Here is a 25,768-nt window from a genome sequence, read left to right as displayed (position 1 = left end):
CATGGTATTTACCACTGGGTTTCGGAAACCCGGTCCTGGAAACCCTGCATTGTGCACTTTATGTGCTTTCGCTCATCAAGCATGCCTCTGCACATTCCCTAATGAGCAAGGGCAGAGAAACCCTAGAATCACTGCAAATGTAAAAATACTGTTGAGTCCTAGAACATGTCATGATGAGTGGACCAATAAAAACGATCCAGAATGTAGTAAATGTTGTCAAGCATCTCCGAAAGCCACTGTTCAGGAAACCCATGTGTAGAAAAACGGACCCCAGCAGATTCAGACTTCCAGTTTGGTGCTGCTTGTAGAACTTGACCATTTGCACCCCACAGTCCTGTTCCCTGTTAATTTCGGACCCTGGAGTGACGGGTCCTGCCGGTCTCTGTATGGTCAGTGGAGTTGGTCTGGACTCTCAGTTGGAGATCTCTGTTGGGATTGCAACCCCTAGTGTCCGGCTCTAGCTCTCCGAGCGGAATCGGTTTCTGGGGCTGAGGGGTTCCATCTCGACCACATGATCCCTGGTTCTAGTCCCTTTACTCAGCTCCACCACCCGCGGGACCACCGTGGACCAACGGTCTGCAACAAATAATGACACAAAAATGAATTAATAAATAGAATGTCTGATCGAGTCCAGCATCAGTCGACAGGCTTGATGTTTGGGTGTGTGTTAATGCTGTGAAGCCCACCTCTGCGCAGTCCTCTCCCAGTCTGAGCATTTTCCTGCTGGTTCAGCTCTTTCTGCCCTGGGTCTTCGTTAATGATTCCCAAGTTCTGGTTCCAGTGAGACCACTTGACCTCATCAACCCTGTAACACAAAGGTCAACCGACTGTCTAATCTCGACCATATAATTTAGTCATATTTAAAAAGTTTCATTTAAAAAAAGTTTGGCGGCTGCAGTTGTTGTTGTAGGTGTACCTGAAGCACCAGCGTTTGTCGGGCGTGTCGTCCCAGTTCTTGCCCACCGTCACCATCTCGCCCACGCGGAAATACCTGCGCAGGCAGACGGGGAAGGAGCGCTCGATGTCCAGGATGGTTGTAGCCCACTGCGGGAAGCACAGACACACAGGATTAGCAGAAAGCCACGTACCCGTCCCCGTCCCCTTCCCCTTCCCCTTCCCCTACCCCTACCCCTACCCCTACCCTTCCCCGCTCCTCACCTCACCTGCCGTTTCTTCAGGCGCCGTTCTGATTCTAATTAACCTCATTTTAGCCTAATAAATTATTAAGCCTCAAATAAGGTTAGCTGCCTGCCGAGATGCATCTCCTTTTCATCTGAAGCTTCCAGATCTTATTTTCATCTTCCTACATGACTGCGATTCTGATTAACCCAGTTCGGAGCTCTTATTAACAATCCAGCAGCACATCTGCCCTGAGAGGGGGAACTGCGCTTCTCATGTAGCTTCCAGATGTTTCCCCACCCACCCCGTTGTAGCGTTAGGCCTCACTGAGCATAGGTAACCTGCCCGCTCAGCCCTTATACACCTTGTGCTTGTCTCATCCCTGTAGAGAAGAACTGCCAATAGAATAGGACTCTCTGGAGCAAATCAACATGAACCTATTGACACCATGCTGCCTAATGCCAGGCGTGGGCTAGAGGGGTATGAAGCCCCCCAGCATTGAGTTGTGGAGCAGTGGAAGAACTGTGTTCTCTGGAATGATGGATGGTGCTTTGGTGGAGTTTGGGATGGGACCGCAATCCTCCTAGAAAGCCTCCCCTGGACAGTAACTCTTTTTAACTACCCTTGATTTCAGAAAAAGCAATGAACGAGCAGGTGTCCCAATACTTTTGTCTACACTTTTTAATAGCAGCTAAGAGATTTTTTTAGTTCTTGTTTCTTTCATTGTGGTTTTTGAGGTGGGCATCCTGGTGTGATGTTTCCAGAATTTGCTGGCATTTTATTAAATCATCCACCAGCAAAATGTTCCCTGTGCCACTGGCTGCAACACAAACCCAAAGCCCGAGCCACATGCTTAACAGTTGGAAAGGTGTTCTTCTAAGGAAGTACCTTTCATTTGAACTTCAGGGCGTCCAGTTCTTTGGATACCAACAACGCAACAGTGCACACAGCAATGAGCAGCACATTTCCATGATACCGATCCTATAAAACTCACCTGCAGCTTCCAGATCTTCTTGCTCTCTTTGGAAACCTGGCTGACCGTCTCCCCCATGAGGGCGATCAACATGTTCAGCAGCAGCACGAAGGTGAGGATGATGTAGGTGACCACCAAGATGAGGAAGACCTCGGGGTACTGCGCCCCCTGCAGGAGATCGTCCAGGTCGCCGGTGCCGATGGTCAGCTTGAACAGGTCGAGCAGGAAGAGGCTGAAGGTGACCGTGTCTCGGCAGTGCGTGCTGTTGGGGCAGCCTTTGGAACAGTCCGTGCTGTTGGTGGGGCAGACGGCCAGCAGGGTAACCAAAGCTGAGGGTAAAGACCAGTGAACAGGCTCAGGCTAACTGGCTAACCGAGAACTGCTCCTGTACTGTAGGACATGTCCGAGAAAGTAAGGTCTGATTACCTGAGGCGTAACCGATCATGAAGAGAAAGTAGACCAGCAGGAACCGGAACAGGTCTTTGAAGAGGATCTGAACACAGGGAACAAAATACAACATGCGAAATGAGTGTCCAGAAACTTCATGGGTTGCCGCCCATGTTTCCATGGCAGCGCGTTGATCGACAGGTTATATTGTTATCAGGTAAAAGCGACAGTGTTCGTCTCAAGAGTAGAGTTGTGCAAGTGTATTCCAGTGTTGGTGTTAGCCAGTTGTTTTTTATGTTGTGTTGCTAAGTAGTGGCCAAGATTCTGAGGGTATTTCGGGGTATTCCGAATAATTGCGATGCTGTTGCAAAGCAGTTGCACAACGGTATTTCAAGTGTTTGCAATAGGGTTGCTAGGTGGTTGCTGTTATGTTCCACGTAGTTGCCATGCCGTTGGAACAGCATTGGAGTGCTTAGCAGGTGGTTGATACGGGGTTGCTATACTGTAGCGCTATACAACTGAAAGTCCAGTTGCTGTTATGTTCTACGTACTTGCCATGCTGTTGCTAAGCAGTGGCCAAGACCTCTCAGGTGGTTGCTACGGGGTTGCTATACTGTTGCAAAGTGGTGTTCCAGGTGGTTTCTAAGGGGGTGCTATAGGTTTGCCTGACAGTTGCTGTTATATTCCACTGTTATATTATAGTTGCCATGCTGTTGCTATAATATTGTCTTCCGGGTGGTTGCTGCAGGGCTGCTAAGCAGTTACTTTGATATCCCGGCTGATTGCTATGGGGTTGCTATGCAGTTGGTATGCTGCTCAAAGTGGTTGCTAATCTGTTTGCTAAGCAGTTGCGCAGTGGTTTTCCAGGTGGTTGTTAAACAGTCGGTATGCTGTTCCAAGTGGCTCCTAATCTGTTGCTATGCAGCTGTGCAGTTGTTTCTCAGGTGGTTGCTATGGGGTTGCTAAGCAGTCGGTAAGCTGTTTCAAGTGCCTGCTCTGCGGCTGACTAATGATCTCTATGCTATACTGGTTCCTAAGCTGCTGCTTTATGGATTTTGATGATTAGCTGCCACATCTGATGGCTGCAAGGTGGTTGCTACGACGTCCCAGCTGGTTGCTATGGTGTTGCACTGCACAATAACTGATCATTTGGTTCTACCTTCTGGATCATGATGCTGTAGGTTCCGGTGAGTTTGAGTCCTCTGGTGAAGTACAGCGTGTTCATCCAGCCCAGCACCAGCGCGAACACCATCACGCTAACGTAGGCCTCGATTCCCGACAGGTACAGAGCCGCCGTCACCAGAATCAGCACCGAGTAGATGAAGCTACAAAGGACAGCAGGGAAAGATCAGCGAGACGAATTTGCTCAAGACACAGCACAAAGACTCAGATCTCATTAGCGACTGCACCCAGTCGATGCTAATTTAGCTCGTTTTTTTGGAACTTCAACAACTTCTCGCTTCAAACCTCATTAAGTTGGGTTTAGTTCTGGACACTAATTGGCTGTTGATCTTCAGTAGAGCTGCTAACTGCACAGTAGCGTTAGCGAGGACTGTTAAGAATATCATAGTGCAGTAATTGTTTCTACGTTTTCAGGAGAACTAACAGCCTGGTTTAGCATTTTGCTTCCAGAACTGCAGCTCTTCCAGGATTTTACTTTTAAAACTTGAGTGCTGCAGTGGGTGTCCAGCACACCAGGTGCTCCTAGCCCAAGATTCATTTTTTTTTGTTAATGCTGATTAGCTCAGTCAATCGGCCCATACCAGCTTTTCTTTCTGATACCAACAACGATCCTCAAATCTTAAATGTAAGCATTATGGTGTCAGATGGTTCTGAAATGTCAAGCATTAGCTGATACTAATACTACAATGTGGAGGATTGGCCAATAGCGATATTGAAATCTTGAGTACAGGCCGACATGAAAAGCTGAGTCTTGGCTAAAACCAATACTGCAATGTAGACTTCTAACCCATGCCAATACTGAAACCTTGTGTCGGCCAATACTCAATACTGAATATTGAGGTTTTGGTAAATAGAATACTAAAATCGTATTTGTTGCTAGTGATACTGAAACGTCGAGTACTGATCGATGAGTGATACTGAAACGTCGAGTACTGATTTATAAGTGATACTGAAATGTCGAGTACTGATCGATGAGTGATACTGAAACGTCGAGTACTGATTGATGAGTGATACTGAAACGTCGAGTACTGATCGATGACGGTGATACTGAAACGTCGAGTACTGATCGATGAGTGATACTGAAACGTCGAGTACTGATCGATGATGGTGATACTGAAACGTCGAGTACTGATCGATGATGGTGATACTGAAACGTCGAGTACTGATTGATGAGTGATACTGAAACGTCGAGTACTGATCGATGAGTGATACTGAAACGTCGAGTACTGATCGATGAGTGATACTGAAACGTCGAGTACTGATCGATGACGGTGATACTGAAACGTCGAGTACTGATCGATGATGGTGATACTGAAACGTCGAGTACTGATTTATAAGTGATACTGAAACGTCGAGTACTGATTGATGAGTGATACTGAAACGTCGAGTACTGATTGATGAGTGATACTGAAACGTCGAGTACTGATCGATGACGGTGATACTGAAACGTCGAGTACTGATCGATGACGGTGATACTGAAACGTCGAGTACTGATCGATGATGGTGATACTGAAACGTCGAGTACTGATTGATGAGTGATACTGAAACGTCGAGTACTGATTGATGAGTGATACTAAAACGTCGAGTACTGATTGATGAGTGATACTGAAACGTCGAGTACTGATTGATGAGTGATACTGAAACGTCGAGTACTGATTGATGAGTGATACTAAAACGTCGAGTACTGATTGATGAGTGATACTAAAACGTCGAGTACTGATTGATGAGTGATACTGAAACGTCGAGTACTGATCGATGATGGTGATACTGAAACGTCGAGTACTGATCGATGATGGTGATACTGAAACGTCGAGTACTGATTTATAAGTGATACTGAAACGTCGAGTACTGATTTATAAGTGATACTGAAACGTCGAGTACTGATCGATGAGTGATACTGAAACGTCGAGTACTGATCGATGAGTGATACTGAAACGTCGAGTACTGATTGATGAGTGATACTGAAACGTCGAGTACTGATTGATGAGTGATACTGAAACGTCGAGTACTGATTGATGAGTGATACTGAAACGTCAAGTACTGATTGATGAGTGATACTGAAACGACGAGTACTGATCGATGAGTGATACTGAAACGTCGAGTACTGATCGATGATGGTGATACTAAAACGTCGAGTACTGATTGATGAGTGATACTGAAACGTCGAGTACTGATTGATGAGTGATACTGAAACGTCGAGTACTGATCGATGAGTGATACTGAAACGTCGAGTACTGATCGATGATGGTGATACTGAAACGTCGAGTACTGATTGATAAGTGATACTGAAACGTCGAGTACTGATCGATGAGTGATACTGAAACGTCGAGTACTGATTGATGAGTGATACTGAAACGTCGAGTACTGATTTATAAGTGATACTGAAACGTCGAGTACTGATTGATGATGGTGATACTAAAACGTCGAGTACTGATTGATGAGTGATACTGAAACGTCGAGTACTGATTTATAAGTGATACTGAAACGTCGAGTACTGATCGATGATGGTGATACTAAAACGTCGAGTACTGATTGATGAGTGATACTGAAACGTCGAGTACTGATTGATGAGTGATATTGAAACCAATATGGACACTGAAATGTTGAGCATCGGCGGACACAGACATTAAAATATTGGCTGATACTACTAAATACTACTGATACTAAAATGCTGAGTAGTAAATAGTAAATACGATACTAAAACCAACCGTACTTCTTTTTGTTTGTAATTACTAATCTTTGAGATTCTTTGCTTTTAAATGAAGCTTTTCACTCTAGACAGGATCTAAAAGCAGGCTATGGTACCCAAACCACTCGAACACGAATACCAAAACTATCAGCGAAATTTGCGCCTCAGGACTGACCGTACAGCGAGCCTGTAACGTTAGCCATGTTCTTGTTTACCTTCCAAGACAAACACATTAGCTTGAACCCGGTTATGTAACACACGTAATGTGATTTTGAAGGGACTTCAGTGTGTTTCTGCTCGATAGAGGCTATCGCTGCGCCGATCTGTGCCTGGGACCGCAGATATCTGGAATATGAAAGGATGCCGTCGGGTCTGCGAAGGCGCTCGGGGCCTGGCTGGATTTAGCACTTCAGATGAAACCGAAACACGGCTGTGAACTGTGCTCGGCGGCGGCGGCGGGGCTCGGATGGTGGGTTTTTTATTAAAGGGGATGTAAACTATAAAAACATGCCAAGTCGGGGGCTGTGGAATTAATTAGACAGCTCAATTAAAATGAGGAGGAATCTGCCTCAGGAGAAACACGGCGAGGAGAGAGAGAGAGGGAGAGAGAGAGTGAGTCTTACTATAGAAGCTGAAAGGATCCATCAATAAATAAGGAATTCACCCCCGGGCACTTCTTCAGGAACAAGTCCTTAACCTAAAAGGAAGAGAAAGAGGCAGATTTGCCGTGGAGCATATGGTGTTTAACGCTGAGCAGAGGCAGGAGAGGAGCTGAAACCCGAGAGCAGAGAAAACCTAGAGAAAGTATTATCATGTAAATGAAACGGGGAACGTGATCCAATTAGACAGAACTGGAGGGGGGCCGAGAGGGAGACACTCAGAGCGCCGCGTGGATAACACCTCTCTCTCGCTCTCTTTCTGCTCCAGACACAAAATGCTTTTTTGGCAAATTCCTCCTCATTAACTGGGAAGGAGAAGATAGTTTAGATGTTTAAAACACGCTTTCTTATCGTTTATGAGCAGCGATTAGGTTTAGCCTTGCAGCTCAGCTCATGGCAGGCGTGTTGCGAGCTCCCTCTTCACGTCCTCTCCAGTGTCTACGTGTGAACAGTCCTGTAAACACTTCACAGATTATAATGTATGGGTTTCATATATAAACAGTGCAGTGCTGTGTGTGTGTGTGTGTGTTTAGTGTAAGTTAATGTGTAGATATGTGCGTGTTTGTACTGCAGTGAGGGACCATGAACCCACGTTGACGATAAACCTGATTTGATGTGATGGCTGATGTTTCCGTCCTAAGCTAACAGTTCCAGTAGAGCAGCGTGGTGTAAGTGCTGGCCTGACGCTTGTATCTTATGCACTGGGACAGGTGGGGCATCACTGGGTTACGAACTTGCAACCTCCTGATCAGTTTTGTTTTGTTTTATTTTTTTATATTCAATTATTTGTTGTTGCTTTTGTTATTTTATTGTCTATTCTGGTAACAAATCAATTAGGGTGAGCTGTAGCATCACCAGGATTCGAACCTGCAACCTCCAGGTGAGTGTTCATTAATGACATTATTAAAAAAAACAACAAGCTGTGGCATGAATGGGATTCAAACCTGTGACCGCTCAGTGATCTTTTTCATTTTCATTCTTTTTCATTCGTTGTTTAATTTTGTAATCATGAAGGAGAGTTTCTGACCAACACTAGGCAGTCTGCATGAGTGTTAATTATTGAGGATTCATTGGGATTCAAACCGGCAACCTCCCAATAATGGTTTTCATTTATTTTGAGAGATTATTTTATTTTGTATTGTTATAGTACAGGTTTGGGACTGAGATTGGGCAATCTAGATGAGTGTTAATGAGTTATTCAAAACAATGAGGTGTGGGGCTAATGGGATTCGAACCTGCAACTTTTCAATGGTTTTCATTTATTTGTTTGTCTAAATTATACTTTGTTTCTTTATGGTTATTTTGTATTTCTGTAGTAGAGTGTCTGACTAATAACAGGCCGTCTAGAGGGGTGTTAACGAGCAACATCATTTGCAGACCATCGGCTGTGAAATCACTGCGATTCAAACCTGCAACCTGCTGGTTTTTATTTATTTTTATGTATAACGTTTATTTTACCATTATTTATTTTGTACTGTTATAGTAGAGGCTTGGACAAAGATTGGACAGTCCAGGAAAATGTGAACAATAGACATAATTAAAAACCATCAGCTGTGACATTACTGGAATTTAAACCTGCAGCCTCCTGATAATCATTTTAATTAATTTTATAGTTATATAGTGTTTTGACCACTAGATTAGTGTTAATGAGCGACATCATAAACAACCATCAGCTGTGGCATCACTGGGACTCAAACAATTCAATACTTGAACTTTTAATATTTCAGTGCTGAAAAGTCATTACTGTATTTTGTCTCCACTTGAAGTAATAATTGTTTTCATTAATAGAAACTGGGTTAAAAATTATCCTGAATTTCGGTCCCTTCCAGAAACATCATATATCCTACCCTGCCTCAAACCAGCAATGTCTTAAGCCATGAGTGGATGTGTATGTATACATATAAATAAATGTGACTCACATTAGTTATGAAGAAGAAGACCCCAGAGGCGAGAGTGATGACTTCGCCAGTCAAACGCAGTTTGTCTCCAGGGGTTTCATACGAATATGGAGGCTAAGGAGGGTCATTAATATAGTTAGCACACACACACACACACCCCTGTTCTTTACAGTGTATTATAAAATATTATAAACTAAACCAGATTTTGTGAAATCATATTTTTAATATTATATATTTTTCTGAACAGAACTGTACTGAACCGAGGCGCACTTCTCACCTTGCCCTCTGCGGGGCGGTAGTAGGCGACCAGGGTGAAGATGATCATGGTGATGAGGTAGGAAACCACGCTGATGTAGAAGGTGACGGCTGCAAACTTCTGCCACTTCGCCCTCAGCAGCTCGTTAATGGGCTCCACTGCCAGCATCTCGTGGCGGTTCTGATGGGGACAAACCGAGAGGTCAGTTGACGTTGGCCTGGTTGCTCCACCAAGGTCTGCTGATGTACGCAAACACAGGGTCGCCCTCCCGTCACGCCTCTCTGCGTTTCTCTGTACCTACAGTTATACCTATGTCCAGGTCGAAGAGCTGGTCAAGGATCAGCTGTATTTTAACCCGTTAATCTACACTACATGGATGAAGCTCATCGCCTGGCCCTAAGACAGCTCCAGTTGTCCTGGTCAAAGATAGATCAGCGAACCCATTGGATGGACAATCGTCTCCGCAGGCAAGACAGCCCACCTATGCAAGATGCTCTGGTCTGATGAGACAACGATTGGACACTAGTTGCATAAACTAGGCAACGAACAGGCACTGCAAATCACCTGGCTAATACCACCACTACTGTGAAACATGGTGGTGGCAGCATTGTGCTATGGGGACAGGTGAGGACATGACTAACGCAGCCGAATAGAGGAACATCCTTGAAGAACACCTCTTCCAGATTCATCTAACATCTGTGGAGGAGCCTAAAGATGCCAATTTCCAGAAGTTCAAAGCTTGTTGAGATGTCTCCAAGAAGACCAGCACTACATGTGTGAAGTTACCTCTATCCTGCTGTTGTAGACGAGGATCTCCAGCACAGAGACGTCCTCTCCACAGGTATCCAGAGAGGACAGGTCGTACAGGGAGGAGTAAACAGGTCCGTAAGCCCAGTCCTTGAACTTGCGGCACAGGTGACGAGCCTCTTCATCCTTTACCTCTCTGCGGATGATGTGCTGGAACACCTGCAGGGACAGACAGTCATAAGAACAAAGGACCAGGACTGGACTGGGCTTAAATTAGCCCAAACCCGCTCCAATATTAATAAAGTGGTCCGTCATATCTGTAAGTGTTCCCTCACCCCGATTTTCCCCAGCTTGGCAGCCATCATGAGCGGGGACATGCCGTCGTTGTTGAGCACCAGCTCCAGGTTGCATTCTGGGTAGATTTTTGCGCACTTGATGAGCAGCAGGTCGTACATTTTGGTAAGGAAGCGCGTGTTGTCGCGCGTGTTGTCCGCGATGTGCACCAGCGCATGTAGCACCGTGTTCCCCCGCGAGTCCTGCCGCCGCAGGTCCGCCTTCTTATGGCTGTTCTCAGTGAGGTAGTGCACCATGTCCGGCTGGTTAGTGCAGGCGGCCAGAGACAGCGGCAGCTCCCCTGGACACGGCAAAAGGGAAAGAGAGGGAGAGGGAACAGCATCAGCGTCAGGCTTCCATTCATCAACACCCAGCAGAGGTGTGGCAACTGTGAGCTATAAGGTAGGGGTTTCTAATAATGTGGCCAGGGGTGGATGCACAATGTTGGGGTTTCTAATAAAGTGGCCAGGAGGTGGAAGCACAAGGTCAGGGTTTCTAATAAAGTGGCCAGGTGAGTAGAAACAGAAGGTGGGTGTTTCTAATAAACTGGGCAGTGACTGGAAGTAAAAGGTGGGTGTTTCTAATAAATTGGCCAGTATGTAAACAAGGCGGTTATCTCGGTGGGGTGTTGCTGTCGGGGCTGCTGAATTATGGATTACTCAATCGCACCATATGCCCAAATTTATCAGCATTTCACAGCAATTAATAAACGGCTCCTGAAGCCTCCAGATGTTCTCCAGCAAACGCTCAGAATCAACACGGGCTCGTCTCGAGTCCCCCTTAATCAGCGAGCGCAGGCTGGAATGAAAGCGGAGACAATTAGCCTGCGAAAATCAATCCTGCGAAAGACGCTCTTTTGTCAGGGATCAGAGCGGCGGCAAGACATGCGCTTTGATCCGAGCGCTAACGTTATCAAGCGCACAATTAGCGCCTCCCTCACGAGGAGGCCCTTCAGAGACGAGGAGACCAAACCGAGGCTTATGGAGACGGTGAGAGAACGAGAGCCAGAGAGCTGTTGCCAGGGGTGACAGATTACTTTCATGTCACTTCGCGTGGAAACGCTTCCTCCTCATTGATTTGCACGCGCTTGGAGAGCGGTTAGCGTGATCGCTAAATCACATTAGCCCGTCAGTCGCGCCAGGTCTGAGCTCCGCGGCAAATTACTCAGCCGCTCTGAGATCTGGCTGGCTGGAGGGGTAATGGAGGGGGGATTAGACAGAGCCAGCCGTACTTAATGCAAGAGGAAATCGGTTTCGGCGCAACAGAGACGAATCCTGACAACGAGACCTAGCGGAGGAGAGCGACGTTCCATCAGTCTGGTTTCAGGAGAGACTCCTGCTGTGGCGCTTTCTTTATTTCTGAAGCTAATGTCACGAGGAGCGAGCGCTGTACGGAGACGGTAAACGAGGAAAAAGACAATTACACTTAAACAGCACTCCCACGTTTCCACCCTCACTACTGTTCTAATAAAGCGGCCCGAGAGGAAGCACAAGGTAGGGGTTTCTAATAAAGTGGCCAGTGAGCGGAAAAGCGTAAGGTAGGGGTTTCTAATAAAGTGGCCAGTGAGTGGAAGAAGCACAAGGTAGGGGTTTCTAATAAAGTGGCCAGTGAGTGGAAGAAGCACAAGGTAGAGGTTTCTAATAAAGTGGCCAGTGAGTGGAAGAAGCACAAGGTAGGGGTTTCTAATAAAGTGGCCAGTGAGTGGAAGAAGCGCAAGGTAGGGGTTTCTAATAAAGTGGCCAGTGAACGGAGGAAGCACATGGTAGGGGTTTCTAATAAAGTGGCCAGTGAACGGAGGAAGCACATGGTAGGGGTTTCTAATAAAGTGGCCAGTGAGTGGAAGAAGCACAAGGTAGGGGTTTCTAATAAAGTGGCCAGTGAGTGGAAGAAGCACAAGGTAGGGGTTTCTAATAAAGTGGCCAGTGAACGGAGGAAGCACATGGTAGGGGTTTCTAATAAAGTGGCCAGTGAACGGAGGAAGCACATGGTAGGGGTTTCTAATAAAGTGGCCAGTGAGTGGAAGAAGTACAAGGTAGGGGTTTCTAATAAAGTGGCCACTGAGTGGAAGAAGCACAAGGTGGGTGTTTCTAATAAAGTGGCCAGTGAGTGGAAGAAGCACAAGGTAGGGGTTTCTAATAAAGTGGCCAGTGAGTGGAAGAAGCACAAGGTAGGGGTTTCTAATAAAGTGGCCAGTGAGTGGAAGAAGCACAAGGTAGGGGTTTCTAATAAAGTGGCCAGTGAGTGGAAGAAGCGCAAGGTAGGGGTTTCTAATAAAGTGGCCAGTGAACGGAGGAAGCACATGGTAGGGGTTTCTAATAAAGTGGCCAGTGAACGGAGGAAGCACATGGTAGGTGTTTCTAATAAAGTGGCCAGTGAACGGAGGAAGCACATGGTAGGTGTTTCTAATAAAGTGGCCAGTGAGCGGAAGAAGCGCAAGGTAGGGGTTTCTAATAAAGTCCAGCGTGGCACTGGCACTCTCTGACCAGCAGGGGGCAGTGGCAGCCGCCGGTCTTAAATGTGTCACAGTGGCCGGCTGGCCTTAGATTCGGTCACTTTCGGTCCATGTGCTGCTTTCTAACGGCTGCTCGTTTGCGCAGGTCAGCACAGAGACACCCTTCACTGAGCGTCTCGCTGATCCTGCTCACGGCTCCCTAAAGCTTTCCTGCTAACCGGCAGACAGGCCCTGAATGGCTTAACTGTACTCCAGCCATCAGGGTGGAGGCTGAACATCGCCTGACGTTGATGTTGCCATGCCGACTGACTTTGACACTCCTTAATAACTCTTAGGTGCTTAGCGTTCTGCATTCAACCCCCACCACACACACACGCGCTGCATCCACTCCCCGGTCTCTTTACGAGCTCCACCCACCTCACAGGTCCCTGCAGAGGTGCCTGAGCAGTGGAGTGAGTGGGGTGATTTTTATGGCGCCGCCTCACTTTTTATTCAAATGACGGGTTGAGTGACGGAGTGAAGAACAGTGTGACCGTTATTAAAGCCAGAGTCTCGTTTCATCATCCTCTCCATAAACAGACCACAGGTCCAAAGCAGCGCAGAGGGGGGTGTTTCTAATAAAGTGGCCAGTCTGAAAGCACAAGGTAGGGGTTTCTAATAAAGTGGCCAGTGAGTGTGAGAAGCACAAGGTAGGGGTTTCTAATAAAGTGGCCAGTGAGTGGGAGAAGCACAAGGTAGGGGTTTCTAATAAAGTGGCCAGTGAGTGGAAGAAGCACAAGGTAGAGGGTTTCTAATAAAGTGGCCAGTGAGTGGAGGAAGCACAAGGTAGGGGTTTCTAATAAAGTGGCCAGTGAGTGGAGGAAGCACAAGGTAGGGGTTTCTAATAAAGTGGCCAGTGAGTGGAAGAAGCACAAGGTAGGGGTTTCTAATAAAGTGGCCAGTGAGTGGAAGAAGCACAAGGTAGGGGTTTCTAATAAAGTGGCCAGTGAGTGGAAGAAGCACAAGGTAGGGGTTTCTAATAAAGTGGCCAGTGAGGGTCCTATTCAGCCAGTGGCCGGACTCCGGGTAAGAGCTCACCGTGTGCTTCCACTGACGTCACCATGAAGGTGGTCAGACTGCTGCAGACGGTATGATGTAATAACTGGCACGACAACAGTCCAGTCCCTCGGTTAATGGCCTCGGGGGCGACGGCCTGAAAACCACTTCGCCCTCGGCCCGCAGAGCTCGCGGTCATTAGGAGCCGAGGCAGGGGGGTTCAGACTGACCGAGGGGAGGAGTGCTGACCGAGGAGCTTTGACCACACAACACTACAGTTGTGTGGTCAGACTCATCCCTGGAGCACGAGTGGAGGACTGCTTTTGAAGCGTGTGAGTGTGTGTGAGTGTGTGAGTGTGTGTGTGTACACAACACTACAATAGGACATTATAGTCATAATGGTCACTAGAGAAGGGTGTGGTCAGCTAGGAAGTCTCTCTATTCAGGAGAATCTAATGACAGTGCACTCATCCCCCTATAAACACAACAGCAGGCTGGTATTAAACTCTGGCCACTTTATTAGAAACACCTACCTTCCACTCACTGGCCACTTTATTAGAAACCCCTACCTTTCACTCACTGGCCACTTTATTAGAAACCCCTACCTTTCACTCACTGGCCACTTTATTAGAAACACTTCCTTCCACTCACTGGCCACTTTATTAGAAACACCCCACTTTGTGTTTCTTCCACTCTCTGGTCACTTTATTAGAAACACCTACCTTCCACTCACTGGCCACTTTATTAGAAACCCCTACCTTTCACTCACTGGCCACTTTATTAGAAACACCTACCTTTTACTCACTGGCCACTTTATTAGAAACACTCTACCCTGTGCTTCTTTTACTCACTGGCCACTTTATTAGAAACACCCTACCCTGTGCTTCTTTCACTCATTGGCCACTTTATTAGAAACCTCCTGCTATAAAAAAGGCAACACTTCAGGCGGGAGGGGTTTATAGGAGGTTCTACGCACCGAAGTAAAAGTATCCTCCCTCGTCCCGCGGCTGGAAGAAGCGTCCTCGGGCCTGAGCGTGGACGTCTGCCCCCTTCTCCACCAGCAGCTCTGCGTACTGCTTACAGCGCCTCTCTATGGCAATGTGCAGCGCCGTCTGACCTGCGACACACACACACACACACACACACACACACACACACACACACACACGAGCAGCGTATAAACAACAAACAACTGCAGGGACAGGGCCAAAAGTTTGAGGACACTTCACCTTCACAGCCACTGTAGTTATCAACTGAGCACGAGTGGGTGTGGGGACGGTATGACATCACAGCATACATCGTAAATATCATCGGAACTTAAAGGGTCAATTCGGCCAAAGCAAAAAAAACGTAACCTTCGCTGTGTGTGATGTAAACACTACTCTGACCCTACAGCGGTGCTGCCGTCTTCACAGCGTGAGATTTTAGAGCTTAACGACTAAAAACCACCTTCTGATGACGCATCTTGAAGGTGGGAGGAGCTTCTACAGAACTACAACTGTTTTGGAGTGGATTTTAAGGGGGGCGGGGCTGTCTGAAACCATTTTTCACTTCCTGGCTAGCGAACATCTGTGGGAAGCTCAATATACGTCAGTAGAATTCTTTATTTTAATCAGGGGGATTTCCAATAAGTTGCATTCTGGGTAATGTAGTGAAAGAACACGGATGAATATTCCATCACATAGTAGCATTTTAAAGGGCCAAAATAATGGAAAACCAACATATACATTTACTGCTCATGATGTCACACAAAAACCACCCATCACATTTACATATACTTACCTATTTAGATTACAACCATTTAGCCCCGCCCACTCACACTGAAGCTATAAGGAGTGCTTCAGCCTGGACTGCTTTACAGACCAGGCGTGATGTAGGGCAGCCAATCAGAACAGAGCTCATTTACATACAGTATGTCACGTGAAAAAAAAAAAAGTAGGCTCCATCCATTTATTCAGCTTGCAGCCGATTAGTCCCGCCCACGGATGTTATGGGCAATAGAGGGCAGCCAATCAAAGCAGAGCTCATTTACACAAATCAGTCATAAAAGGCCAATATCCGAAAATCTGAAAAGGAAGTGCTGCAAAAACAGCCTGTTGTGAATTCACTGTTTTTGTGATGTCACAAAGTATTTAAATATATCCACCCATTTAGCTTGCAGCAGCTTAGCCCCGCCCACTCCCCTGAGGTTATAAAGAGTGGTCCGGCCTGCTTTTTGAGTTTAGCCCTGTCTAATTGCACTGAAGATATCAGCATTTCAGAACTAGCATCATAAGGGGACCTGGATACGCAGGGGAAATTTTACATACGGACCCTTTAAACGTCGGCTTTAGGCCAGAAGGCTCCTTTAAGCACATTCTGAAAAGCTAGGTGTCCCCAAACATCTTCACAGGCAGTGTAAACAGCACGAATACAGTGTTATTAATATATCATCAGTAAACACTGCATTACACACACACACACACACACACACACACACACACACACTAGACACATTCGCTGAGCAGCTGGAGTGACTGAATAGTGGACAGCATCAGCGCTTTCAGCAAACCAGGAAAAAACAGCTCACCCTGCGCCAGATACAGCATTCCCTTGATAGTGTGTGTGTGTGTGTGTGTATTTCGTGTTTGGTCTCGGCTTTTATTCCGAGGCTCCGTGACCAAGCAGAATTCGTGAGCGCAGGTAAGCCGTTGCATTTCACGCCTAATGCCGTCACCATGTCCTCTCCCAGTCTGCCCATTTAACACACCATTAAACAGCAGCGTTACACGCTTTACACACCATTACACACAGTAAACCCCCCCCCATACACACACACACCCCCCGGTTCTCCTCTGATCTTACTGCGGAACCACAGCAAACCCGCTACGTGTCCGATATGCCATAGCAACCACCTAGCAGGCACTACACAACTCCAACTCAACCACCCATCAACACCATAGTAACCACTTAACAACCACCCGGGATACCACAGCAACTGCCTGGCAACCACTAAGCAACACCCTTGCAACCACCTGGAATACCACAGCAACCTCCTTGCAACATTATAGCACACAGTTAGCAACCACCTGCAATACATCAGAACCTGCCTGCAACACCCTAGCAAGCAATGAACAACTCCAAAGCAACCACCTAGCAACCACCTTGGGTACCATATTGGCTGCCTAGCAACCCCTTAGCAACCCCCCCCCCCATCAACACCATAGTAACTACTTAACAACTATCTGGGATACCACAGCAACACCCTTGCAACCACCTGGAATACCACATCAGCTGGCTAGCAACCACCTAGCAACAGCCAAATAGCTGTCTGAAAGTGGAAACCACTTTACATGCTCAACCGTTCTGCATTTGCTTCAGGCAAGGTGTCAGTGCCCCCCTCCCCTTATCCCAAATACAGCCAATCAGTGCAGCACCAACAGTTCAAAAGCACCACCCAACTCCCACCTATTTTCATAACTAAAAATAAGGCCACACCCACTTTGAAGCTTTTAGAACTCAGGGCGGGAACCTGAATTTGGTGCAGTGTATAAACACCGCAGTGTGAACCGAGATGGTCAGTTAGGGTCTTTGAAAGCATCACGGAGGCCTTTTTCATGGCGGTGTCTTTAAACACCACCCATCTGACCGGCTCCTCCCATCTCCATCACACACAGCTGCTCCTCAGAACTCCAGACTGGACTCCAGACTCAACTCTGCCAAAAGTGACGGCGCCCATCTGTGAGTGATCACATCCTGAGGAAAGCATAAAGATGGAGCACAAACAGCAGCTCCACCAACGAATCCACCGCCAGAACGCATCCAATCAGAAGCGAAAGCTTTAGGATGTGAAGACCATCAAAACACACCAGCCGAGGAGGGAAAAGTGACGGGGTGTGTCATTACTGGAAACCTCAGTGTTCTCACATCCAGTCCTGGAACACTGAGACCATAAAACACACACACACACACACACACCGGAGGAGGAGGGTGGAGACAACAAGCTACACTGCAACTCTTTCACAAAATCCTTGCCTAACCTCTCTCTCTCTCACACACACACACACACACACACACACACACACACACACTCACTTCAGTGCGAAATGCCAGCGTGGATTTCAAAAGAGCTATTTTTAGGCCGCCTTTAGGTGGACTCCTACAGCAGGGTCACAATTCCCCTTAAAGGAAAAGTTTAAGTCACATCACTGAGCTCAGATTCAGTCAATCAGACATTTGGTATCTAGGGGGCGCTCTATAACGCTCTATAATGTTCATATGATCCCCACGCTCATTCTGACAGACTGTAATACACTACAGGAAGCGTAGGGGGCGCTCTATAACGCTCTATAATGTTCATATGATCCCCACGCTCATTCTGACAGACTGTAATACACTACAGGAAGCGTAGGGGGCGCTCTATAACGCTCTATAATGTTCATATGATCCACACGCTCATTCTGACAGACTGTAATACACTACAGGAAGCGTAGGGGGCGCTCTATAATGTTCATATGATCCACACGCTCATTCTGACAGACTGTAATACACTACAGGAAGCGTAGGGGGCGCTCTATAATGTTCATATGATCCACACGCTCGCCCCGTGGAGGTTTACCGCGGTAGTAGACGTCTCTGAACGGCGTGTTGATGAACTCGCGCAGGTTTCCCGTCTGCTCTGCAATGTCCATCAGGAGGGGGATGGTGTTGTTCCTCCCGCCGTAGAGGTTCAGCAGGGCTTTGGGTAGACAGGTCTTCCCCGTGGACAGCTCTGGAGGAACCAAGAACATAACGGACACAAATGTGGACATTAGTTCATTAATTCATTTCAGTTCCTCTACACTGAAGGAATTGACCCTGAGTCTCGATACCCATTCTGGCCACTTTATCAGAAACCCCTCCGTAGCTCACCTGTTGACGCACAGTTGGGTTTGGCGTCCTCTAGACCTTCATGAGAGGTCCGTTTCTGGTTCTGGACGGTGTCTTTATAATAAAGTATGAGCCAATGAGTGTTTCTAATAAAGTGGCCATGAATAAAACGAATGTAAGCAAACAGCAAACAATTACCATTATAAAAAAAGACGCTAACTGGTGGCTGCTGGCGTACAGCTATTGGTTGAGCTGTTCCGGTAAGAGGAAACCCCCACTAACCTAAGCACAAAGGTCAGAGGTGAAGTTAAGACCTCTAGTGTTTACTTTTTGTGTGGGTGTGTGTGTGTGTGTGTGTGTGTGTGTGTGTGTGTGTGTGTCTCTGCTCAAACACAACCCAGACAGCTCTCTGAGGCGGTTCACTGCGATTTCTCACTGTCATCTGCTATGTGTACTCAGAAGCTTTTAAGGCAGGAAGCTCTGACTGACGCCCTAATGGGACTAAGCCGCTGATATCAGCCCAGCTTCCTCTTCCTCTTAACGGTACGGCCAAGCATAACACACGTCCGCGTGGAAAGGTCACCGATAAGGCCGGATGGTGTCGGGGATGGATGGATAAGGATTTTTCCTGCTATGTTAATTCAGGAGGCCGTGTGTTACCCAGTTTTCCCATCTAAATCCAAATGTAGTCCATCAGCCAAGACATGCTTGGCGTCGGAGGAGCGGCTTCGTTAGTTTTGAACTGGAGCGACGAGGCTAACATAGCTAAAAAGGTCATGGAAGCTCATGTACACCAATTAGCATGATGCTAACTGCATGCCTAATAAAATAAGTTCTAGATGAGGGCACCACAACCCAGATTCCAACTTATATTAGTCACATTAGCCCTCAAAAACTCTGCCAGAAAATAAAAGCCAGTCAGGTTAGATAGATACCATGTAAGCAAGTCTATCAGAGATCACTGAACATCTCCACATGGTTTCCGGAAATCAAGAGACAGTGCAGACAGCGCCACGCTAACTGGTGTACATAAGCTTCTTGGCTGAGTGACTGCAAGTGGTATAGGTCAGATCCCTCCCTCCCAGAATTCACCTTTGAACTCCTCGTCTGTCAGCCTCTTGTCTTGGGCCTGCAGATACTGCAGCAGGCCGTCCAGAGCGTCGGGGTCCGCCCGGGACACGGCATCAAACAGCACGTAGCGGTTGAACTCCTTCAGGACCTTCGGGGGGTCCGCTGAGCCCTCGTCGCACGACATCTCGTTTTCAGTCTTCCTGTGGAAGGAAGGGGAACTTTGTGTACGCCATTGCAAGTGGTCATAATGTTATGGCTGATCAGAGCATATATATATACATATATATATATATATATATATATATATATAGTGAATATAGGCAAGTCGAGGCTGAATCTGCTGTAGGATCAGTAAACCCTTCATGGACGTAGATGGACACAGTAACAGTGTCAACGGTCACCAGTGTTTAGCTCAGAGTGGCTGGTAAAATGAGGTTCCACCCGGCCAGTCTAGCGCAGCTGTGTCATCAATAAGCCTCTGTACATTGAGGAAAAGCCTCCGAGCAAACAGGACCTCCGCCGCTAGCGGGGGAAAAAACAACAACGTGAGGGCCGCACCCGTAGCAGAAGGGCGTCCGTTTACTTTTAGCTACCTAAACAGACCCTGCTATTCAGTATTCTACTACCTAGCTAGCTGTAAGCTCTGGAAAGATGCCCTGCAGAGGCAGGCTACTACCACGAGAAGACGACTAGCTCCTCCTAACCACCATTACAACAAGAGCCTGGAGGTTTTGCAGCCTCGGACCACGTTCATGAGGGAAATCAGACAAAAAAAATAACAAAAAAAATGACTCATTATATTTAATTCAGTAGATTTTACCACAGGCAGACCTGTCGAACAGAGCTGTAGCTAAGAGGCTAAGTCAGTCTGATTAGCTTAGCGTCTCAAGACAACACCATAACACAGGGACCGGATATTACAAAACAAACTAAAAAAAGCTTTAAAGCTTAAACTCCGAATTGTAGGAAAGTAAACAGAACTGCTTTAGCTAGCTGGCTAACTGGCTAACGTGCTAACCACCCTCAGCAGATTATTAGCGCCTTCTCTGAGGAGAATTCGTGACTTTTACAGATGATATTCGCTAGAAAAGCTTTAAGACTCTAATGTGACACTTTTAACTTGATATGTTTATTAAACTTCAACAAATAAGGACTTTCAAGGACAAAAAACAGAGCTTTATGGTGGATTTCTGAGGATGGGCCGTGTTTTTTTACGAAGAAAAACATTGTAGGTGGCTAATCAAGGTTAGTGCTACCGCGCTAACGGTAAATTGTTGCTACAGATATTTATTAGCCTCAAGGTCAGCGATCATTATCACCGTTATCTTATAGCTTAATATAAAGCTTAACAGGGATTCCCAGTGCTCGTATGGTGGATTTGCGTAATGCAAGCTGGGTATCTTAGTGCAAGTGGACAAAAATGTAAAAGGTACATATTTGTGAATTTTTATAAAATATGGAATATCAGATAAAATGCAGAATTAAATTTCAGATAAAATGTAAAATATAATGTAAAATGGTGGCTCAGCGGTCAGAGGGCTCGGCTCGGCAAGCTGCCACTGTTGGGCCTTCGAGCAAGGCCCTTCAACTTCCACATAAAATGTAGAATTAAATATCAGAATATATTGAAAAAATTCTAAGAAAAAATGTAGAATTAAATTAGATATAACGTAGAATTCAATATCAGATCAAATGTAGAATTAAATGTCAGAAAATACAGAATAAAATATTTAATTTAAATATAAAAATATAGAGAATTAAATATCAGAACGTGGAATTAAATATCAGAAAATACAGAATAAAATATAAGGTAAAATATAGGATTAAATATCAGAACAAAATGTAGAATTAAATATGAGAAAATGTAGAATTAAATATCAGATAAAAAGCAGATTTAAATATGAGAAAATGTAGAATTAGATATCAGATAAAATGTTGACAATAACAACAGTTTAAAATATAAAATATAATATCAGATCAAGTGTAGAATGAAATACCAAAAATTAATGTTAATATTTCTTGTAATTACACAATGAGCAGCATAAATGCTAGTTGTGTTTTTTGGTGGAGATCTAAAGTTTTGTTGTTGTTTTTTTGAAAATCAGATTATATATTTTTCCTAAATTTAAATGCATTTTTTAAATTATTAGATTAGATTATATGTATTTATTAATGCTGCTTTCAGTACCAGAATGCATGTCTAAAGATGATGCTGTAATAAATAATAACACTAAAGTCTATAAATAAGATGTACAATCTATCCACGTTCAATTTCTGCTAAATTTGTGCTCACAATACTGTGAGAGCGTTCGTGGATACTCTACACCTACCATCTCACAACCGCCCACGCTTTGTGTTTACTTCCCAAATGAACCACATGAACGCTACCATGTCGGTGAACCAGTTCCTCCTCAGTGACACTTCTACATCTGCTGTATGTGTGTGTGTGTGTGTGTGTGTGTGTGTGTGTGTGTGGCAGTTCTTTATGGTATGCTAAATGTACTTCTGTGCCTTTGGTCTCATTCTGAATTGAAGAGATTTGACTTCCAAATCAGGGCCCTGGAGTGTAGATCAGATCGCTGAGCGACTCTCATCAGCCAGTCAAAACAGCCGCGTCACGCGTCTAACCACTGAGTGGCGCCATCCGAGTCAGCTCGTATTACCAAACACAGACCAGCATCTCCGACAGCTGAGCGAGTGCAGCGCAGCAGTGTGTACGAACACGCTTAAACAGCAGTCCTGGATGAGACCGCGTTGCTGCGGCTCGGGTTCGGACCAATCTCTGCTGTAGGCGGGAGTATCGAACGGAACAGGTGCTCACAGCCCATCAGCTCTGAGCTGTTACAGGGTAGATGAGGCCCAGAGTGCCCCTACTGCTCTCAGTTTACATATGCAACAGACATAATAACACATAACACCACATCAGACAGACAGACAGGTTAGATACAGACAGATGAACCCATAGATGGACATACAGACAGACAAACCAATAGACAGAGATAGAGAGACAGATAGACAGAGACAAATCCATAAAAAGACTGACAGATAGATAAACCAATAGACAGATAGACAGACAGAGACAAATCCATAGGAAGACCGACAGATAGGTAAACCAATAGACAGATAGACAGACAGAGACATTTCCATAGAAAGACAGACAGAGACAAATCCATAGAAAGACCGACAGATGGATAAACCAATAGATAGATAGACAGACAGAGACAAATCCATAGGAAGACCGACAGATAGACAGACAGAGACAAATCCATAGAAAGACCGACAGATACGTAAACCAATAGACAGATAGACAAACAGAGACATTTCCATAGAAAGACAGACAGACAGAGACAAATCCATAGAAAGACCGACAGAGACAAATCCATAGAAAGACCGACAGATGGATAAACCAATAGATAGATAGACAGACAGAGACAAATCCATAGAAAGACCGACAGACAGAGACAAATCCATAGAAAGACCGACAGATGGATAAACCAATAGACAGATAGACAGACAGAGACATTTCCATAGAAAGACAGACAGACAGAGACAAATCCATAGAAAGACAGACAGACAGAAACAGACAGAGACAAATCCATAAAAAGACAGACAGATAGATTAAACCAATAGACAGACAGACAGAGACAGACAGAGCCTTGCAAAAGCATTCCCAGCAGTGCAGCACGGGGGCGGCAGCATCGCATTTTGGGTCTGGACACCTCGTGAACACTGAAGGACGAACAGACTGGACAGAAAACAGAGGGACTGTGCTGATGTCATTATCAGACGTCTCCTCACCCTCGTGGAAGCTTCTTCCTGCGGCGCTTCTGGTTGTTGTTGGCCCGGCACGTGCCATAGTCGAAGAGGGAGTCCATGGGGGCCTTCTTGGGCCCTGGAGCGACCGGGGACTCGTAGATGGTGGACTCCAGCAGGTCCATTGGGTTGGAGATGCCCTTCTTGAAGGCCCCCTGGAACTTGATGCGGAGGTTCTGTTTACCGTCACCCTGCGTCTGCCCGGTGGTCCGCACGGGGTCCGGCGGTGGAGGGGAACTTTCTTCCCCCTCCAGCAGTCCCGCCAGGGATGACAGCGGAAAGGCGGGATCTCCGTCCCCCGAGCCGTCCCGAGCTTCGGGCACATCCTGGCTGGAGGCGTTCGTCTCTGTCCTGGCCAGGCGGTATCGCCGTAGTAACGTGGAGGAAACCTAGGAAGAAACCAAAGGAGAATCCCTGCATTTTAAGGATGCGCTGTATGTTGTGGAAAGACCAATTAAGAGACAGATTTGACAAATTAGCGGAATTGCTGCGTCACTTTCGAAGCCGGACGTTCAGATACCATTAAAGATTTTAATTCTTGTGTGATTGTCATAAAAAGACATAAAAAAAAAAATACTATTTATTTTAAATAAAAACAACGTAATTTCTCAAATAATTCTATAATTTGAAGATTCATTTAAAAAAATCATTTTACCATTTTTTGGTGTTATTTGACCCACCCATACATTACGTTAAACTTGTTAAATTACACCTTAAACGATAAAATGTATATATTTTTACATTTAATTATAAAAACAATATATATAAGATAAAATATTTTAAAAATACAAGAACCATAAATAAATAAATAAGCTGAATAAACTGATGAGCAGTTCAAAACAAGTCATTTTTATTAATTTATTACATTTTAATTTATTAAAATTAGAGTACAGCAGTCGCACTATTTAAGCTTATATATTTTGTGTAGCGAGCACCATAAGAAATTCACGCCATAGAACCAGAGATTCGTTAATCAACAGGTGTCGCTTGCCTGGTGCTTTCTTCACGGCACATTTTTTTGATTAATGAGGTCATGAGCAAACTGACTAAACTGGAAAGAGCAATCACACACAGTCAAGCGCTCGGTTGCGAAAGTGCGTAGCATGAAGAACCACAGAGCCAGGAGGCCAGGACTCGTCCTCATGTAATCCCGAACAGGGGCTAACATCACTTCACGTGCCCTTAGCTCATTTTTCTTTGTTTATTAGCAAAATTTGAGCAATGCGATCATAACTCATATAAGCTTGGTTGGCCAGTTCATTCAAGAAGAAAATGTTGTTAAAAATGACAATACTTCACGTACAGTAGTTATATATAGTAAAATACGGGCAAAATTATTGGGACGCCTGCTCGTTCACTGTTTCTTCTGGAAAGTATCGATCTCTACTGTCCAGGGAAGTCCTGGATGGAGCTCCACCATCATCCCACAGCTTAATGCTGGAGGGGCTTTATACCCCTCTGAAGGTGTCCTCTGAAAGTGGGGCCTTCATGAGTCTCAACGACCTTGATGCTGGTTGGAGAACCTTTGGTAGATACTGACCACTGCATTCTTGGAAACATTCCACAAGACCCGCCTGATGCTTTGGAGATGTTCTGACCCAGTCAGTCATCTAGAACCTCACAGTGGGGTTCTTGTCAGAGTGCCTCAGATTATTACGCTTGTCTATCTTTCCTGCTTCCCTGCCATCGGATAGCCAGATAAGCGACGTTCTTCACTCGGCCTGGCTGTGGTTTTAATGTTACGGCTGATGGAGGCAGGATGCTGAGCAGTCTGGGTGGAGCAGTTCTGAAAGAGTTTTCTGTTTCGGTGTCCACACCCACACCCTCACACACCATCACTTACCTCATTCATCCCTCTAGTAGTGCGATGGTGCCAAATTCCTCTTCCTCAGGGGGAGGTCAGCGGGGGTCGGGGTTGGAGTTGGGTGGGTAGGTGGGTGGGGGGGGGTGGGGTTGGTTTCACTCAAAGGTCCGGGCTGAACTGCAGAAATAGCAAAGCACACATGATGTCAAGAGTTTAAACAAACGCTACGAGCCCCTCACCAAGCGTCTCATCCTCGGGTTTCCGCTCCACTACACCACCACGCCGACCAGTCTGCGAGGGGTCTCCAGATCTGGCAGAGGTGGGCTAAAAAGGAAGACCGCATCACCCAGCGAGCAACAAAGCTCCTCACTGGAGGACCCGGTGTTAATTTGTGGACCACGCACTAATAAATAAACCATACACGATTTGGACAAAAGTATTGGGACACCTACAGATTCAGTGTTCTTTTTCATATTAGGGGGATTATTCGTGAAGCTGTCCA

At 45.9% G+C, this 25,768-nt stretch overlaps 1 protein-coding gene across 1 annotated transcript; it reads right to left on the bottom strand.

The window, feature by feature from the left end:
- Positions 1 to 165: 165 nt before the first annotated feature.
- Positions 166 to 25,350, bottom strand: trpv4 (transient receptor potential cation channel, subfamily V, member 4). The gene is made up of 16 exons (XM_072664504.1): positions 25,306 to 25,350; positions 23,448 to 23,851; positions 19,671 to 19,849; positions 18,328 to 18,480; positions 14,707 to 14,847; positions 10,246 to 10,544; positions 9,950 to 10,129; positions 9,185 to 9,343; positions 8,929 to 9,021; positions 6,974 to 7,047; positions 3,639 to 3,804; positions 2,519 to 2,585; positions 2,114 to 2,421; positions 917 to 1,044; positions 687 to 805; positions 166 to 576 (listed from the first exon to the last, which is right to left on the bottom strand). The coding sequence occupies exons 1-16, from the start codon at positions 25,312 to 25,314 to the stop codon at positions 458 to 460; spliced, it is 2,598 nt and encodes an 865-aa protein (XP_072520605.1). The 5' UTR covers positions 25,315 to 25,350; the 3' UTR covers positions 166 to 457.
- Between the last annotated feature and the right edge of the window lie 418 nt (positions 25,351 to 25,768).

Source organism: Salminus brasiliensis, chromosome 20 (genome assembly GCF_030463535.1).
Source record: "Salminus brasiliensis chromosome 20, fSalBra1.hap2, whole genome shotgun sequence".
In the NCBI taxonomy this organism is placed as follows: Eukaryota; Metazoa; Chordata; class Actinopteri; order Characiformes; family Bryconidae; genus Salminus; species Salminus brasiliensis.
This window is presented reverse-complemented; position numbering and strand designations above follow the sequence as displayed.